Source organism: Euleptes europaea, chromosome 21 (genome assembly GCF_029931775.1).
Source record: "Euleptes europaea isolate rEulEur1 chromosome 21, rEulEur1.hap1, whole genome shotgun sequence".
Lineage (NCBI taxonomy): Eukaryota > Metazoa > Chordata > Lepidosauria > Squamata > Sphaerodactylidae > Euleptes > Euleptes europaea.
In genome coordinates this window covers 14,654,993-14,673,303 of record NC_079332.1, presented here as the reverse complement: position 1 = coordinate 14,673,303, position 18,311 = coordinate 14,654,993, and the positions used below count along the sequence as shown (strand labels likewise).

Here is an 18,311-nt window from a genome sequence, read left to right as displayed (position 1 = left end):
ACCGGGTCGGGGGGCGGGCTCTGTCCGCTCGGGCAGCGCCACTTCCGGGTCGGGAGGGAGGGGGGGCGTTGCCGCGGCAACCCTCCTGTCAAGGCCCCGGCCGCGCGCCGGAAGTGACGCCGTCGGCGCGCGGCCGGGCCCGGGCGCCTGATTGGCCCGGAGGGAAGGCGGGGGGCGGTGCCTCCTCCTCCTCGCCGCCTCCCCCTCCGCGGCCGCCAGAGCCGCCAAGATGGCGTCCGCCCTGGAGCAGTTCGTCAACAGCGTCCGGCAGCTCTCGGCCCAAGGTGAGCGGCCGCGGCCCGGGGAGGCCTCCGCCCCTTCCCCGGGGCCGCCTGCGGGGCTGGGCCCCGCGCCTCGGCCCTCTCCCGCCTCCCCCTGGCTGGGGCATGGGGGGAGGGAAGGCTAGGCTGCCCACGGGGGGAAGGCTGAGGGCCTTTGGCGGGGGGGGGCGGCGTGGCCCAGTGGTTGAGCCTCTGCCTGGCATGCAGGCGGTCCCAGGTTCAATCCCAGCCGGGCACCTTCCTCCAAAAGGAGGGGAGGTCTCAGACTGAGACCCTGGAGAGCCGCAGACAATACTGACCGTGAAAGAACAATGGTCTTATTCAATATGACGCATACTTATATGGCATGCAGGCGGCCCCAGGTTCAATCCCAGCCGGGCACCTTCCACCAAAAGGAGGGGAGGTCTCAGACTGAGACCCTGGAGAGCCGCTGCCAGTCAGAGCAGACAGTGCTGACCATGATAGACCAATGGTCTGATTCAGTATGACACGTACTTATATGGCATGCAGGCGGTCCCAGGTTCAATCCCAGCCGGGCACCTTCCTCCAAAAGGAGGGGAGGTCTCAGACTGAGACCCTGGAGAGCCGCAGACAATACTGACCGTGAAAGAACAATGGTCTGATTCAATATGACACATACTTATATGGCATGCAGGAGGCCCCAGGTTCAATCCCAGCCGGGCACCTTCCACCAAAACTGAGACCCTGGAGAGCCGCTGCCAGTCAGAGCAGACAATACTGACTGTGATAGACCAATGGTCCGATTCAGTATGATGCATACTTATATGGCATGCAGGAAGTCCCAGGTTCAATCCTAGTCGGGCATCTTCCACCAAAAGGAGGGGAGGTCTCAGACTGAGACCCTGGGGAGCCGCAGACAATACTGACCGTGAAAGAACAATGGTCTTATTCAATATGACGCATACTTATATGGCATGCAGGCGGCCCCAGGTTCAATCCCAGCCGGGCACCTTCCACCAAAAGGAGGGGAGGTCTCAGACTGAGACCCTGGAGAGCCGCTGCCAGTCAGAGCAGACAGTGCTGACCATGATAGACCAATGGTCTGATTCAGTATGACACGTACTTATATGGCATGCAGGCGGTCCCAGGTTCAATCCCAGCCGGGCACCTTCCTCCAAAAGGAGGGGAGGTCTCAGACTGAGACCCTGGAGAGCCGCAGACAATACTGACCGTGAAAGAACAATGGTCTGATTCAATATGACACATACTTATATGGCATGCAGGAGGCCCCAGGTTCAATCCCAGCCGGGCACCTTCCACCAAAACTGAGACCCTGGAGAGCCGCTGCCAGTCAGAGCAGACAATACTGACTGTGATAGACCAATGGTCCGATTCAGTATGATGCATACTTATATGGCATGCAGGAAGTCCCAGGTTCAATCCTAGTCGGGCATCTTCCACCAAAAGGAGGGGAGGTCTCAGACTGAGACCCTGGGGAGCCGCAGACAATACTGACCGTGAAAGAACAATGGTCTTATTCAATATGACGCATACTTATATGGCATGCAGGCGGCCCCAGGTTCAATCCCAGCCGGGCACCTTCCACCAAAAGGAGGGGAGGTCTCAGACTGAGACCCTGGAGAGCCGCTGCCAGTCAGAGCAGACAGTGCTGACCATGATAGACCAATGGTCTGATTCAGTATGACACGTACTTATATGGCATGCAGGCGGTCCCAGGTTCAATCCCAGCCGGGCACCTTCCTCCAAAAGGAGGGGAGGTCTCAGACTGAGACCCTGGAGAGCCGCAGACAATACTGACCGTGAAAGAACAATGGTCTGATTCAATATGACACATACTTATATGGCATGCAGGAGGCCCCAGGTTCAATCCCAGCCGGGCACCTTCCACCAAAACTGAGACCCTGGAGAGCCGCTGCCAGTCAGAGCAGACAATACTGACTGTGATAGACCAATGGTCCGATTCAGTATGATGCATACTTATATGGCATGCAGGAAGTCCCAGGTTCAATCCTAGTCGGGCATCTTCCACCAAAAGGAGGGGAGGTCTCAGACTGAGACCCTGGGGAGCCGCAGACAATACTGACCGTGAAAGAACAATGGTCTGATTCAATATGACGCATACTTATATGGCATGCAGGCGGTCCCAGGTTCAATCCCAGCCGGGCATCTTCCACCAAAAGGAGGGGAGGTCTCAGACTGAGACCCTGGAGAGCCGCTGCCAGTCAGAGCAGACAATGCTGACCACGATAGACCAATGGTCTGATTCAGTATGATGCATACTTATATGGCATGCAGGAGGTCCCAAGTTAGATCCCAGCCGGGCATCTTCCACCAAAAGGAGGGGAGGTCTCAGACTGAGACCCTGAAGAGCCGCTGCCAGTCAGAGCAGACAGTGCTGACCACGATAGACCAATGGTCTGATTCAGTATGATGCATACTTATATGGCATGCAGGAGGCCCCAGGTTCAATCCCAGCCGGGCATCTTCCACCAAAAGGAGGGGAAGTCTCAGACTGAGATCCTGGAGAGCTGCTGCCAGTCAGAGCAGACACTGCTGACCGTGATAGAACAATGGTCTGATGCAATATGACGCAGCTTCATATGTACACGTATGGCATGCAGGAGGTCCCAGGTTCAATCCCAGTCGGTCACCTTCCACCAAAAGGAGGGGAGGTCTCAGACTGAGACCCTGGAGAGCCACTGCCAGTCAGAGCAGACACTACTGACCATGATAGACCAGTGGTCTGATTCAACATGACGCATATGGCATGCAGGAGGTCCCAGGTTCAATCCCTGGTTCCAGGTTCAATCCCAGGTTCAATCTCCAGTTGGAAGGACCAGGCAGGTTGGTGATGTGACTCCTGCCTGAGACTTCAGAGAGCCACTTCCGGTCTGAGTAGATCATGACCATACTGACCATGACGGACCAAGGGTCTGATTCAGTTCAAGGCAGCTTCATGTGCATGTCAAGGACGGGCTGTGGATCAGTGACAGAGCCTCTGTTTTGCATGCAGTTCAATTCCCGGCATCACCAGTTAAGAAAGGACTAGGAAGTAGGTGATGTGAAAGACCTCTGCCTGAGACCCTGGAGAGCTGCTGTTGGTTTGAGCAGATGAGACTGTCCTTGATGAACTGATGGTCTGGTTCAGTATAAGGGAGGGCCTGTGGCTGAGAGGTAGAGCATCTGCTTGGCATGCAGAAGGTCCCAGGTTCAATCTCCGGCATCTCCAGTTATAAATGTCCAGGAAGCAGGTGAGGTAAAAGACCTCAGCCTGAGATCCTGGAGAGCCACTGCCAGTTTGAGTAGACAGTACTGACCTTGATGGACCAGAGGTCTGATTCAGTATAAGATGGTTTCATGTAGGGAAGGGGGGGTATGGCTCAATGGTAGAGCATCTGCTTTACATGCAGAAGGTCCCTGGTTCAACCCTAGCATTTCCCAGCTAAAAGGACCAGGCAAGAGGTGATGTGAAAGAGGAGACAATACTAACCGTGATGGACCGATGATCTGATTCAGTATGAGGCAGCTTCATATGTACGTATATGGTATGCAGAAGGTCCCATGTTCAATCCCTGGCATCTCCAGTTGGAAGGATCAGGCAGCAGGTGATGTGAAAGACCTCTTCCTGAGACCTCAGAGAGCCAATGCCAGTTGAGTAGATGATACTGACTGTGATGGAGCCATGATCTGATTCAGTATGAGGAAGCTTCATATGTACATATATGGCATGTAGGAGGTCCCAGGTTCAATCCCCAGCATCTCCAGCTGGAAGGACTGGGCAGCAGGTGATGCGAAAGATCTCTGCCTGAGACCTCAGAGAGCCGCTGCCATGGGCTGATTTAGTATGTGGCAGCTTCATATATACATATATGGCATGCAGGAGCTGATGTGAAAGAATAGACAGTACTGACCATGATGGAGCGATGGTCTGATTCAATATGAGGCAGCTTCGTATGTACATATATGGCATGCAGGTGGTCCCAGGTTCAATCTCCGGCATCTCCAGTTAAAGGGACTAGGCAGTAGGTGATGCGAAAGACCTCTGCCTGAAACCCTGGAGAGCCGCTGCCAGTCTGAGTAGACAATACTGACTGTCATGAACCAAGGGTCTGATCAAGTAGAAGGCAGCTGTAGCTATCAGCTACTGAGTTTGGATAATTTGACAAACTGATATCTGATTGGTCAATCGACCGTATTATTAAAATTCTTAATTCTGAGCTATCAGTGTTTTCAGTAGTAAAACATCGTCTTGGCATGCAGGAGGTCCCAGGTTCAATCCCTGGCATCTTCAGTTTAAGGCATCAGGAGGTAGATGATGTGAAAGATCTCAGTCCGTTTCTTGCCTGAGACCCTGGAGAGCCGCTGCCACTTGAGTAGATGATACTGATCATGGTGGACCAAGGGGAGACAAAACGGGCTATAAATAAAGTAAATAAAGTAGTGTGATCCCAGAGGGTGACATCGGAGTGACTGGCAGCCACTGTATGTTACTGTTGGTAACCTCACGGAAAACATAACAGTGCAGTTTCTTATTTCAGGGCAAATGACCCAGCTTTGCGAGCTGATCAACAAAAGCGGGGAGCTGCTCGCGAAAAACCTCTCTCACCTGGACACCGTGCTGGGCGCCCTGGATGTTCAGGAGCACTCGTTAGGGGTCCTTGCTGTTCTGTAAGTGGCATGACTTTAGTCTGAAGCTTTCTCTCCGGGTTTTGTGGGTAAACAGGCCTGCGGGATGGAATTTTGTCAGACCGCGATCATGTCCTGAATGGTGTGCTGTCCTTACAAAGAAATGTGTCCCAATTGTTTTTTTTAAAACCATTTAGAACGAAAACATGTAGAACGAGCATACCTATTAGGTGCTGTGGAACACAGGCAGGATAATGCTGCTGCAGTCATCTTGTTTGTGGGCTTCCTAGAGGCACCTGGTTGGCCACTGGGTGAACAGACTGCTGGACTTGATGGGCCTTGGTCTGACCCAGCAGGGCTGTTCTTAACTTCCTTCCTTCGCTCCATCCCTCCTTCCCACCTTCCTTCCTTCCTTCTCTCCAGGATCAGAGGAGCATGCCAAATATATTAGGTGCTGTGGAACACAGGCTGGATAATGCTGCTGCAGTCGTCTTGTTTGTGGGCTTCCCAGAGGCACCTGATTGGCCGCTGTGTGAATGGCCTACTGGACTTGATGGGCCTTGGTCTGATCCAGCAGGGCTTTTCTTATGTTCTTAACGAATACATTGTGTTACGTGTCCCTTGTCTACTGTTTTGTGACTGTATATACCCCCATCTGTTTTTCCTTACATTTTTTTTTGGGAGGGGGGCAGGAGGTAGAGGTCAGGCATTTTTGTGTTGCCCAAAGGGGTCTGCTTCTAAGCACAGTTTTTTTGGCTCTGGCCTTAGAGTTACAAAGGGAACTTTGACTCTCGAAAGCTCCTACCCCAAGAATATTGTCAGCCTCTAAGGCACTACAGGATGTCAATGTAGCTGTACTACTGTAGTGTATGATGGCTGCCCTCTGAAGAATAATAAGCGTTGCTCTTGTCTTTTCTGTTTTTTTAGGTTTGTGAAGTTTTCCATGCCCAGCGTCCCTGACTTTGAGACGTTATTTTCGCAGGTTCAACTCTTTATCAGCACGTGTAACGGGGAGCATATTCGATACGCGACAGACACTTGTGAGTCAGACTTTTGAGTTAGTCCCTCCCACACGTTCCCAAATTTGATTCCTTTCTCATTCGGGGTTCTCATATCTGTCTCTCTTGGAATTGTTTCTAGTTGCTGGCCTGTGTCACCAATTAACCAACGCTCTGGTGGAAAGGAAGCAGGTGAGCAAGTCCAAATGCAGTTGCTTAGACCACGGCTTCTTAAACTTTTTCCACTTGCGACCCCTTTTCACCCAAGACATTTTACACGACCTCGGGTATATAGGCATATAAAATAGGTATACAAATCAAATAAATCAAAATTTTCACAACCCCCTCATTCAGTTTTGCAATCCCATATGGGGTCGCAACCCACAGTTTAAGAAGCTTTGGCTTAGACAATGCAGTGTTCAGATTCTTAGGGGTGTTGCACGAATGTAAGAGCAGCTACCCTAGATCTGAGCTGTTGTCCACCTAGTCTAGTAGCCTGTTTTATACAGGGCTCAAATAGAAGAAGAGTAGTTAGTTTTTATATGGTGACTTTCTCTACCACTTAAGGAAGAATCAAACTGGCTTACAATCACCTTCCCTTCCCCTCCTTACAAGAGATAACCTGTGAGGAAGGTGGGGCTGAGAGAGCTCAAAGAGAGTTGTGACTAGCCCATGGTCCCCCCGCTGGCTTCATGTGTAGGAGTGGGGATCAAATCCAGTTCACCAGATTAACATCCGCCACTGATGTGGAGGAGTGGGGAATAAAACCCGGTTCTCCAGATTAGAGTCCGCCGCACCTAACCACCGCTTTTAACCACTACACCACGCACCCAGAAAACTCAGAAATGACCAAGGCCATTTCCTGGTGTCTCCCTGGCCCCCAGTGCTGGTTTCCAGAACATGGAGAACACTGCCTCATGAAGTATTAATCTTCAGAATATGCTCTCGGAGAAGGGCAAGATGTTATTGCCTGATAGGGCCACACCCCTGACCTGGATGACCCAGGCTAGCCTGATTCTGTCAGTGGAACAGGCTTCCTCGGGAGGTGGTGGGCTCTCCTTTGCAGGTTTTTAAGCAGAGGCTAGATGGCCATCTGACAGCAATGCTGATTCTATGACCTCAGGCAGGTCATGAGAGGGAGGGCAGGAAGGGTTGATCGGTGCTTGGCTCTTATGGCCCTTTCTTACATGCCCTGGGTAATGCTGATTACCCCTTTGGGGTCAGGAAGCAATTTTCCTCCAGCCAGATTGGCCAGGAATCCTGGAGGGTTTTTTTTGGGGGGGGGGGCGATCTTCTGAGGATGTAGTAGGTGTCACTGGGGGAATGAGGGTATAGTATAGGGGGGAGGTAGTTACGAATTTCCTGCATTGTGCAGGGGGTTGGACTAGATGACCCTGGAGATCCCTTCCAACTCTATGATTCCAAGGTGTCACAGGGTTCTCGGTGGTTCTGGCTGCTGCAGTCTAGCACGGCTGACCCTCTGAGGCTGAAATTGATCTTACGATCGGTTGTCCAAGGGCCCATCTCTGTGTCCACTGCCAAATGAGTGGCAGCTTCCATCTTGTAAGTGTTGCCATAAGGGTCCATGTGGGAATGTCCCTAAACGAGAGGTCTGTTTCTGGCAGCCCCTGCGAGGAATCGGCATTCTCAGGCAAGCCATAGACAAGATGCAGATGAACACCAACCAGCTGACCTCAATACATGCGGATCTATGCCAGGTAAGAGGCTGTAGCAGACTTACTTGGGAGCAAGTGGCTGATAAGTGCCTGTTAAGTGGTCCCGCAAACTTTTCCAAATGCATTCATCAGAGTTTTAAGTCTTTAACTTAACTTAAAAACCTTTAATGGCATAAGTAATACTACAATTGTTACAGAAGGTTCATAAAATATGCAGTAATTAAGATAAAAACATAGGCCAGTAAATTCCAATAATAGAAATTACAAACTTTGGGCTTTTTGGACTTTCATCACATCCACTAGAAAATTGGCAACATCTACAGTAACCTCCGGATCGAAATCATTCAATAAAAATTGATGTTTTGCTTGGGTAGGTAGGTGATATTTGGAAAGAAGCCAATTTTTTAACCATTTCCCACGGGGTGTTTCGTATAGAGGGCAGACAAACAGAATATGATCAGTTGAGTCCAGGGAATAGGTATCACAGGGACAAATCCTTTCCTGGATTGGTATTTGTTGATACCTTCCATATAGCATCCTTGAAGGAAAGGCATTAACCCTAGCGAGAGAGAAGGCTCTGCGGAGGGGTGGGATGTCCAGAGTATGAAAATAATGGGGAATATTGTCGGTTAAATTCTTGAGACCCAACATTGCTGGGGAGCAGACCAAGGGTTGGATGGGGAGTAACTTCTGACGCTCCATATCCAAGAAACGCTGTTTAACAATTTTAAAAATATGTGCCTCAGTAGTTAAAGCCAGGTCTTCCACAGAGTCAGTATCCCATTAAGTGCAGTCGTCTCTTGTTTCTTAGTCTTGGATGTATTTTTTTGCTTTGGAAAAATCAGTGAACTGTTGTTTCAAACAACTTTTAAAGTTGTGTTGGAGGGCCTGTGGCTGAGAGGTAGAGCATTTGCTTGGCATGCAGAAGGTCCCAGGTTCAATCCCCGGCATCTCCAGTTAAAGGGACTAGGCAAGCAGGCGATGTGAATACACCTCCGCTTGAGATCCTGGAGAGCTGCTGCCAGTCTGAGTAGACAATACTGACTTTGATGGACCAAGGGTCTGAGTCAGCAGAAGGCAGCTTCATGTGTTGTGTTAATGACTGCATTAATGTAGCAACCTTCCAATACCCCTTCCTTACTCCCCTCCCCCCCTCCCCTGGCTTATAGCAGCCATTTTGATCTGCCCTTCCTAACTGCACCCTGTGGTAGCTCTAGGAACTCCCACTTATGACTCTCACATGAATTAAAAAATAAAAACACCTACTAAGAGTTTCAAAGTCCAGCATTTGTAACTGGTGGTGTCTGGATTTTACCATGGCGTGTGCTTAAATCTCAGTTCTTGGGGTATAATTTGATTGAAAGACTGTACAACGGTTGTGTGTGGAAGTGCCTGGCTTGTATAACCCTGCTCTGTTTTGTTTTAGCTCTGTTTGTTAGCAAAATGCTTTAAACCTGCCCTCCCATATCTAGATGTGGACATGATGGATATTTGTAAAGAGAATGGGGCATACGATGCAAAGCACTTTCTCTGTTACTACTACTACGGCGGAATGATATACACTGGCCTCAAGAACTTTGAAAGAGCTCTCTACTTCTATGAACAGGTAACCCTCTCCACGCGTCCAGCAGGGAGAGATGAACGTGCCCAAAGGAGGGGGTGAGGTTTCGGTTAGAACAGACTTGCAAGCGTGTCTGTTCTTGGAGACGCGTCAGAGGCTGACAATGGGGGACCCGCGTCAGGCTGAAAATGGGGGATCCGTGTCAGAGGATGAAAATGGGGGACTCGCGATTACTTGCAAGGGATGGGAAATCCCATTTTTCTTTCCTATGCCCAATCCTGGCCTCTTGCTATGCAGCCCCGCTAATGGGGGAGAGGGTTGTTTAGGAGTGGAAAGGGTGCGAGACACGCCTTCTGTTCTCAGCCCTTCTCTCCCTGTTGGCCACCAGCCACCTGCTGAGTGGGCTTGAATGCTTCAAGTCTCCCCCTCGCCCCCACACTCCCTTCCGGTTGTAAGGTTAACAATACAGGGATACTATACACCTCCCTTTAAAGCTGCTAGATAGCTCCAAGCAGGCAATGTATTGGGGGCTGCTTTGTAACCCCCAAAACTCAGGCTAAGGTTTTGCCATTTTTTCCGTTGTTCTCCAGTTCTTGTGGAACCTCCCCCCCTGCTTTTTCAAACTCTTTTAATTGTCCTGTGAACAGGCTTTCCCAAGCTGTGCAGGGAAAAATATCTCCCAGCCCATACCTGGCCCCGCTGTGTGGGTTTTTTTGATTCACATGCAAGGATGGGGTAAAGTGGTTAAGAGTGCTGGTGTAGGAGTTAAGAACGGTGGACTAATCTGGAGAACTGGATTTGATTCCCCGCTCCTCCACATGAAGCTTGCTGGGTGACCTTGGGCTAGTTACAGTTCTCTTAGAGCTCTCTCAGCCCCACCTACCTCACAAGGTATCTGTTGTGGGGAGAGGAAGGGAAGGAGATTCTAAGCCGGTTTGAGTCTCCTTAAAAGGTAGAGAAAATCGGAGTATAAAAATCAATTCTTTTATTTATTTACTCCATTCTCCTCCATTTTATCCTCATAACAACCCCATGAGGTAGGTTAGGTTAAGGGGGCGTGATGGACTCCAGATCACCGAGTGAGCTTCTGTGACAGAGCGGGGATTTGAACTCGGGTCTCCCAGATCCTAGTCTAACCCTCTACTACCCCACACTGGTTTTCAGTGGCACCCACCCTAATTAACTTCATACCTTCTCTGTAATTATACGGGCTCCATTTGCAGGATTTTGCCTTCCGAGCCCCTCGGATTCTCCCAGGAAGCTGTCGCGGAGTGCCTTTTCTTTCCACCGTTTCCCATTTCCTCTTTTTCTCTCTCTCTTTCTCAGGCTATAACGACTCCCGCCATGGCCGTGAGCCACATTATGTTGGAATCGTATAAAAAATATATCCTAGTTTCCTTGATACTCCTTGGCAAAGTGCAGCAGCTGCCGAAATACACCTCCCAGGTTGTGGGTAGATTCATTAAGGTAAGGCTCTGGCTAATGTGTGTGTGTGTGTGGGGTCAATAAGAGTTAGCAAGATGCAGAAAAGAAAAGAGATTTTTGTTTGGTTCTTGTAGGTTATCCAGGCTGTGTGACCATGGTCTTGGTATTTTCTTTCCTGACGTTTCGCCAGCAGCTGTGGCAGGCATCTTCAGAGACGTAACACTGAAGGACAGTGTCTCTCAGTGTCAAGTGTGTAGAGACACTGTCCTTCAGTGTTACTCCTCTGAAGATGCCTGCCAGAGCTGCTGGCGAAATGTCAGGAAAGAAAATACCAAAACCACGGTCACACAGGACTTTTAAGCTCGTAGTTTGAGCCCCACCGAGTAAATGATTAGGCTGAGAGAAGAAAAGGCAAAGTGACTCGGGGTTTTGGTCTTGAGGCTCACTCGATCTGGCTGGGACATTTCCCCTCCATGTTCCCTGAATTTTTAGATCTGGATTTTTCTCCCCCGCTTACAGCCCCTCAGCAACGCCTACCACGAATTAGCACAAGTGTACGCCACCAATAAGCCCTCGGAGCTGCGGGCGCTGGTGAACAAGCACAGCGAGACGTTCACCCGGGATAACAACATGGGCCTGGTGAAGCAGTGCCTGTCCTCGCTCTATAAAAAGAATATCCAGAGGTTAACGAAGGTAAGGATGTTGCTGTATTTCTGTATTTAGCTCTCTCTGGGGGCTTTGGCCCTGCTCGGATGTCCTGGCTGTTCCCAGGCAGGTCCACAAGAATGCCGTGCAGCCATGACTGATGTTACTCTGTAGTTTGAGAGGGGAGCCCTGTTGGTCTGTAGCAGAACAGCGAGATTTGAGACCAATAGCATCTTCGAGACCAACAAGATTTTAGGGGGTATAAGCTATCAAGAGTCAAAGCTATCAAAAGTAACTCTATGCACAACTCTCATTGTGTGTAGAGAGCCAGCGTGGTGTAGCGATTTGGTGGACTCTAATCTGGAGAACCGGGTTCGATTCCCCACTCCTCCACATGAATCGTGCTGGGCGACCTTGGGTTAATCACAGTTCTCTCTGAACTCTCATCCCCACCTACTTCACAAGGTGTCTGTTGTGGGGAGAGGAAGAGAAGGAGATTGTCAGCGGGCTTGATTCTTCTTAAAAGTTAGAGAAAATCGGCATATAAAAACCAACTCTTCATTGTAACCCTTCAACATTTAAGGCAGAAGCTCTATTTGCCTTTTAATCTGCACAGACAATCTGAAGCCCTGCTGGGCACATGCCCCCCCCCCCCCAGCCCACTTTTTAAACACACTTGGCGGGCACCAGGGAAGGTGTTGGTGGGTGCCATGGCACCCATAAGCACCATGTTGGAGGACCCTTGCTGCTGAGGATTCCACAGGCTCCTTTCAATATGCTGTGACCACTAACAAGGGCAGGGAGAGATTGGTTCCCCTTTCCCCCACGCGTCTGCCCTTTTACTTTCTGAATTTCAGACATTTTTAACACTGTCGCTACAAGATATGGCAAGTCGGGTGCAGCTCTCCGGGCCCCAGGAAGCTGAGAAATACGTCCTTCACATGGTAAGGAATGTCGCTTTTGGGCAGGAGTCATTCCTGCATCACAGGATGAAATAAAAAGCTTTGAACTTAGTGTTAGTTGCTGTTTTTCATCCATCGCAGGCACTGTGTTCACTCATGCTAGAGAGCTTGCAGGTTTGTAGGACGAGATATAAGAACAGCCGTGCTGGATCAGACTAAGGCCCATCAAGTCCAGCAGTCTGTTTACACAGTGGCCAACCAGGTGCCTCCAGGAAGCCCACAAGCAAGACGACTGCAGCAACATTTTCCTGTCTGTGTTCCACAGCCATGCTCCTCTGATCCTGGAGAGAATAGGTGTGCATCATAGCAGTCATGGATAGCCCTCTTCTCCATGAACATATCTACTCCCCTCTTAAAGCCTTCCAAGTTGGCAGCCATCACCACTCATGGCTACTAGTCAAAGTGGATACGAGTCATGATGCATCCCTATTCTCTCCAGGATCAGAGGAGCGTGCCTATGATACCAGGTGCTTTGGAACACAGGCAGGACAATGCTGCTACAGTTGATTGTGGGCTTCCTGGAGGCACCTGGGTGGCCACTGTGTGAACAGACCGCTGGACTTGATGGGCCTGGGTCTGATCCACCATGGCCTTTCTTATGTTCTTATATGTTCTTGTGTTCATAAGATACCTTGCTCTTGTTTTCTCCCACCAGATAGAAGATGGTGAAATCTTTGCTAGTATTAACCAGAAAGACGGAATGGTCTGTTTCCATGATAATCCGGAGAAATATAACAATCCCGCTATGCTTCACAATATTGATCAGGAGGTAAGTGGCTCTTTTTCTACCAACGGATCACTGAATTTTAATCCTGATTATTTTTTTAATAACAGCGTTAGGAAGTAGCGACTCTTGTTAAGCTTCCTTGACCATGCCAGTGGAAAGGTGGGAAAAAAATCTCATCAGTAAGAACTTTGTTTAAATCTCCACTGCATGGAGCACTGGTGTTGGAAATGGCTGCCAAGTAAATATGGAGAGTTTTTTTAAAAAAAACAACAACAAAAAACAGCTGGCGGGTTGGAAGATTGTAAGAGTTTAGCAGATGTTATGCACGCCCACCAGAGAATCCTTCCGTAGGGTAGGTGCCGAAACTAACCAGGCTGCCTGTTCTGTATCGTGTGACCCTTCCTAGATGCTGAAATGTATAGAGCTGGACGAGAGACTGAAAGCCATGGATCAAGAGATAACGGTGAACCCTCAGTTTGTCCAAAAGGTAACTCTCCTGGGTGAGGATGGGGCGGCGAATGTCCTTGGCTTGGGGAAGGGCTCGGGTGGGTGGGGCGGGAGAGGAACCTGTCCTAGGGCGAGCTTTGTGGCTGTGGTTGTTCTAATGTTCGGTGCTTTAGAGTCGGTTCTGTTTTCTTTCACGAGTTCTGCACATTGGAACACTGTTAACAAAATGGTGATATCTGTCAGCCCCCAGGCAGAGAAGGTGGCTATGTACATGTTTCAGTGAAGTTCTTGGTCTCCCTGTGTGTAGAAAAACTTCAGGAATGCAAGCTTTGGATCTTTCTGTCACTACCAGAAGAGTGTTTTCTTTTGCAGACATGTTTAATTATGTCTCTGCCACAGACTGAATGATAGAGTTGGAAGGGATCTTCAGGGTCATCTAGTCCAACCCCCTGCAGGAAATTCACAAATACCTGCCCCCCACACCCCCAGTGACCCCTGCTCCATGCCCAGAAGTTGGCAGAAAAAATCCTCCAGGATCCCTGGCCAAACTGGCATGGAGGAAAATTGCTTCCTGACCCCAAAGGGGCGATTGGCATTTCCCTGGGCACATAAGAAAGGGCCACGAGAGCCAAGCACCGACCCAACCCTTCCTGCCCTCCCTCTCATGATCTGCCTGACCTCACAGAATCAGCATTGCTGACTGATGGCAATCTAGCCTCTGCTTAAAAACCTTCAAAGAAGGAGAGCTTGGAAAGAAGGTGATTTAGGGGAGACATAATACAGGTCTATAAAGTTATGTATGGTATAGAGAAAGTGGACAGGGAGAAGCTTTTCTCCCTCATAAAACCAGAATGCGGGGCCTATGCTGAAGCTGGAGGGTGAGAGATTCAAAACTGATAAAAGGAAGTATTTCTTCACACAACACAGAGTTAAATTGTGGGACTCCCTGCTCCAGGATGTGGTGATGGCTGCCAACTTGGAAGGCTTTAAGAGGGGAGTGGACATTTTCATGGAGGAGAGGGCTATCCGTGGCTACTTGTAAAAATGGATACTAGTCATGATGCATACCAGCAAGGTGTAGTGGTACACAGGCAGGACAATGCTACTGCAGTAGTCTTGTTTGTGGGCTTCCTAGAGGCACCTGGTTGGCCACGGTGTGAATAGACTGCTGGACTTGGTGGGCCTTGGTCTGATCCAGCATGGCCGTTCTTATGTTCTTAGAGCCCACCATCTCCCGAGGAAGCCTGTTCCACTGAGGAACCGCACTGTCAGGAAGTTCTTCGTAACGTTTAGCCGAAAACCCTTTTGAGGGCCCTACAGAGCTTTGGTCTTGTTTTCAGGGTACAAGTAGAGCTATTTCCAGACAGACCCCCGATCCTCTCCTTGCCGATTCCTACCTCACAGGTCTCTTGGAAATGGATATTAACCAGCTCTCTCTTTCTTGCTTGTCAGAGCATGGGGTCCCAGGAAGACGAAGCAGGAAGCAAACCATCCAGTTATTCTTGAAAATCACTTTTTTGTTTTGTTTTGTTCTGCTTGCTTGCTGCTTCGTTGCAGAGCGGGAAAAAAAGAAAACAAACAAACAAAGCTAAAGAAAATCACCATTCAGATCCAAGTGTTTAAAAAGCCCTCTACAGCAAGCAGAGAATTGACTGTTTCACTGGGACACTGAAAGCAAAACGTAAACGACGCATCTTCTCAGCACTGTATGATTTCCAAAAAAAAAAAAAAAAAATGTTCTCTGCGAAGAGAGGAAACAAAATCTCATTCTGTTGTGGATTTATCTTGAGATTAACATCGTTACTGCATTAAATAATTTACTTTTTGTTGGACGTGGCTTGAACGTCACCATTTCTGTAATAGTCTTCCCTCACCGGTCCCTCCTGCGCAGCAAGAGAATTTTGATGAAGATCAGTTTCCTGATGGGGCCTCTTTCTGTTCATTAAAAAAAAAAAGACACGTTTTTCTTGTATGAGCAGAATAATACTGTATATTAGGAAAGTGCTATTCCCTCCCAGCATGGAGAGCCAGCGTGGTGTAGTGGTTGAGTGGAGGACTCTAATCTGGAGACCCGGGTTTGTTTCCCCACTCCTCCACAAGAGTGGCGAACTCTAATCTGGTGAACTGAGTTGATTTCTCCACTCCTCCCCATGAAGCCAGCTGGGTGACCTTGGGCTAGTCACAGTTCTCTTCAAGCTCTCTCAGCCTCACCTACTTCACAAGGTGTCTGTTGTGGGGAGAGGAGAGGGACGGAGATTGTAAGCCGGTTTGATTCTCTTGAAAAGGTAGAGAAAACCGGCATATAAAAACCAACTCTTCTTCGTCTCCCCTCCTTAGCCTAGACAAAATGGACCACAGCCTTTTTTTTTGCTCTGGTGCTTGTTTCACTGGCAGGGGGGATGGAAGGAGGTTTCCAGTTCCTTCATGCCCAGTTCTAAAACGGAAAATCTGGACCGGCTCGGGGTGAGTCAGTCCCTAAATGTTCAGAAGGCTGTAGTGGCTTTCGTCACTCCTGATGGGTACAACCATCCCAATCCGATCTGTAGCTCCTCAACTCTTGCTTCCCTGTCCCATCTCACCCCTGCGGTATGGTGCATCTCACCGAGGCAATTAAACAGATTTGATGGCGGTGTCAAATGTTCCTTCTCCCCTCGGAGTACGTTTGCTTCCCCACCACCTGTAGTTCTAATGTTCAACGTCGGGTTTAGAATTTCTTTTGGTTGCTCATCCGTGCCCCTTCCCCTGAAGCGGAAAAAGTGGTGTATACTTCCTATGGTCTTGCACGCTTTCTCGATGTGTGACTGAAGCAGGCCTGGGGCAGATGTAATACAGGTTGAGTATCCCTTACCTGGACATCCGATAATCTGGACTGACACAGAAACCAGACTTTTTGAGCCGGCGTGCATGCATTACTCACAGGCCCTCATCAGTACGCCAGTTTGCTTTCTGATGTCTCAATGTACACAAAATTGTTTAAAATATTGTTTAAAATGACATTCAGGCTATGTGCATAAAGTGTATGTGTGTGTGTTAAGTGCTGTCAAGTTGCTTCCGACTCATGGTCCTCTAAAATGTCCTAAAGAGCCTTGCTCAGGTCTTGCAAACTAATGGCTCAATGTACACAAAATTGTTTAAAATATTGTTTAAAATGACATTCAGGCTATGTGCATAAAGTGTATGTGTGCGTGTTAAGTGCCGTCAAGTTGCTCCCGACTCATGGTGACCCTATGCATCAATGTCCTCTAAAATGTCCTTAACAGCCTTGCTCAGGTCTTGCAAACTGAGGGCCGTGGCTTCCTTTATAGAGTCAATCCATCTCTTGTTGGGTCTTCCTCTTTTCCTGCTGCCTGCAACTTTTCCTAGCATGATTGTCTTTTCCAGTGACTCTTCTCATAATGTGACCAAGGTACGACAGCCTCAGTTTAGTCATTTTAGCTTCTAGGGTCAGTTCAGGCTAGATTTGATCTATAACCCACTGATTTGTTTTTTTGGCAGTCCACGGTATCCGTAACACTCTCCTCCAACACCACATTTCAAAGGAATTTACTTTCTTCCTATCAGCTTTCTTCATTGTCCGGTGTACATAAAACATAAATGAATTTTGTGTTTAGACTTGGGTCCCATCCTCAAGCTATCTCATGATGTAGATGCAAATATTCCAAAAATACCGAACGATCTGAAATACGGACCACTTCTGGTCCCAAGCAGTCTGGATATGGGATACTCAGCATTTACTGGTTTCCTATAAAACATGCAAACCCGCAGCCCGTTTCTGGGACATGCTCATTTTTTCTTTCGGCTCTCGGCGTACGGTTTAGTGTTGCATGTCGGGTTTAACCAGTCACCTAATAATGGCTGCTTTGCCGTCCTGTTTCAGACCATGATAACGAATGCTGGCTTGAAAAGGAAATGGGGGTTCGTCTCTGTGCATTCCTCTTTTATGCAAATTCCCAGTTTGCAAACAAGGATTTGCAGGAAGGGAAGTCAACGTAGCATCTTGCTGGACGCAACTGAAGTAGACACTTCAGCCTCAGTCAATCAGATTTATTAATACGGCAAAGCCATTAAAATATATCAGTATCTAAAATTATGGATATATAATTCTTAAACAAGTTACTATTAGCTAAAACCCTCAAATTAATAATAATGAAGAGTTCTGTAGTGCTTGAAAGCTTGCCCATTGGGTAGTGTTCTTCAGGTTGTTTTGAATAAATGGTGGGATGAGAATGTGTGTCTGGGGGTGGGTTGCTTTTGTTTTCAGATTTCCCAATGAATGAGTGTGGCTCCCAGCTTTCTCTCTCCCCCCATCCTGCAGTCTCTCCACCCCTAGGATTCAGGAGGGGTTGTGGCTCAGTGGTAGAGCCTCTACTTTGCATGCAGAAGGTCCCAGATTCAATCCCTGGCATCTCCAGTTAAAGGGAACAGGCAGTTAGGTGATGTGAAAGACCTCAGCCTGAGACCCTGGAGAGCCGCTGCTGGTCTGAGTAGACAATACTGACTTTGATGGACCCAGGGTCTGATTCAGCATAAGGCAGCTTCGTGTGTTCATGTTCCACAGTATCTTCTGGACAGTTGCCAACTCCAGGTTGGAAAATTCCTGGAGATTTGGGGGTGAAACCTGGGGAGGGTGGGGTTTGGGGGAAGACTTCAGTGGGGTATAATTAGGGATGCCAGCTCTGGGTTGGGAAATAGCTGGAGATTTTGGGGGTGGAGCTTGGAGAGGGGCGGGACTTCAGTGCCATAGAGTCCAATGGCCAAAGCGGCCATCTTCTCCAGGGGAACTGGTTTATACCGCCTGGAGATCAGTTGTAACAGTGGGAGATCTCCAGCCACCACCTGGAGGTTGGCAACCCTAGGTATAATGCCATATACCCCCCCCCCTTCCAAAGCAACCAGCTTCTCCAGGAAAACTGATCTCTGTGGTCTGGAGGTAATTCCGGGAGACCTCCAGGCCCCACCTGGAGGTTGGCAAGCCCATAAA

At 48.9% G+C, this 18,311-nt stretch overlaps 1 protein-coding gene across 1 annotated transcript; it reads left to right on the top strand.

Moving 5' to 3' along the window:
• The first annotated feature begins 210 nt into the window (after positions 1-210).
• On the top strand, positions 211-14,854 carry COPS3 (COP9 signalosome subunit 3). The gene is made up of 12 exons (XM_056866327.1): positions 211-284; positions 4,802-4,931; positions 5,817-5,929; positions 6,030-6,079; positions 7,513-7,605; positions 8,990-9,169; positions 10,451-10,591; positions 11,069-11,242; positions 12,052-12,138; positions 12,812-12,925; positions 13,290-13,370; positions 14,783-14,854. Exons 1-12 carry the CDS (start codon positions 230-232, stop codon positions 14,834-14,836), a joined length of 1,272 nt encoding a protein of 423 aa, XP_056722305.1. The 5' UTR covers positions 211-229; the 3' UTR covers positions 14,837-14,854.
• The last annotated feature ends 3,457 nt before the right edge of the window (positions 14,855-18,311 follow it).

Bases quoted from the DNA above. Each gene is read 5' to 3' on its own strand.
- COPS3 (XM_056866327.1), top strand. From the start codon at position 230: ATGGCGTCCGCCCTGGAGCAGTTCGTCAACAGCGTCCGGCAGCTCTCG. The intron at 12,926-13,289 runs GTAAGTGGCTCT...GACCCTTCCTAG, and splicing joins TTCACAATATTGATCAGGAG to ATGCTGAAATGTATAGAGCT. The intron at 13,371-14,782 runs GTAACTCTCCTG...CTTGCTTGTCAG, and splicing joins ACCCTCAGTTTGTCCAAAAG to AGCATGGGGTCCCAGGAAGA.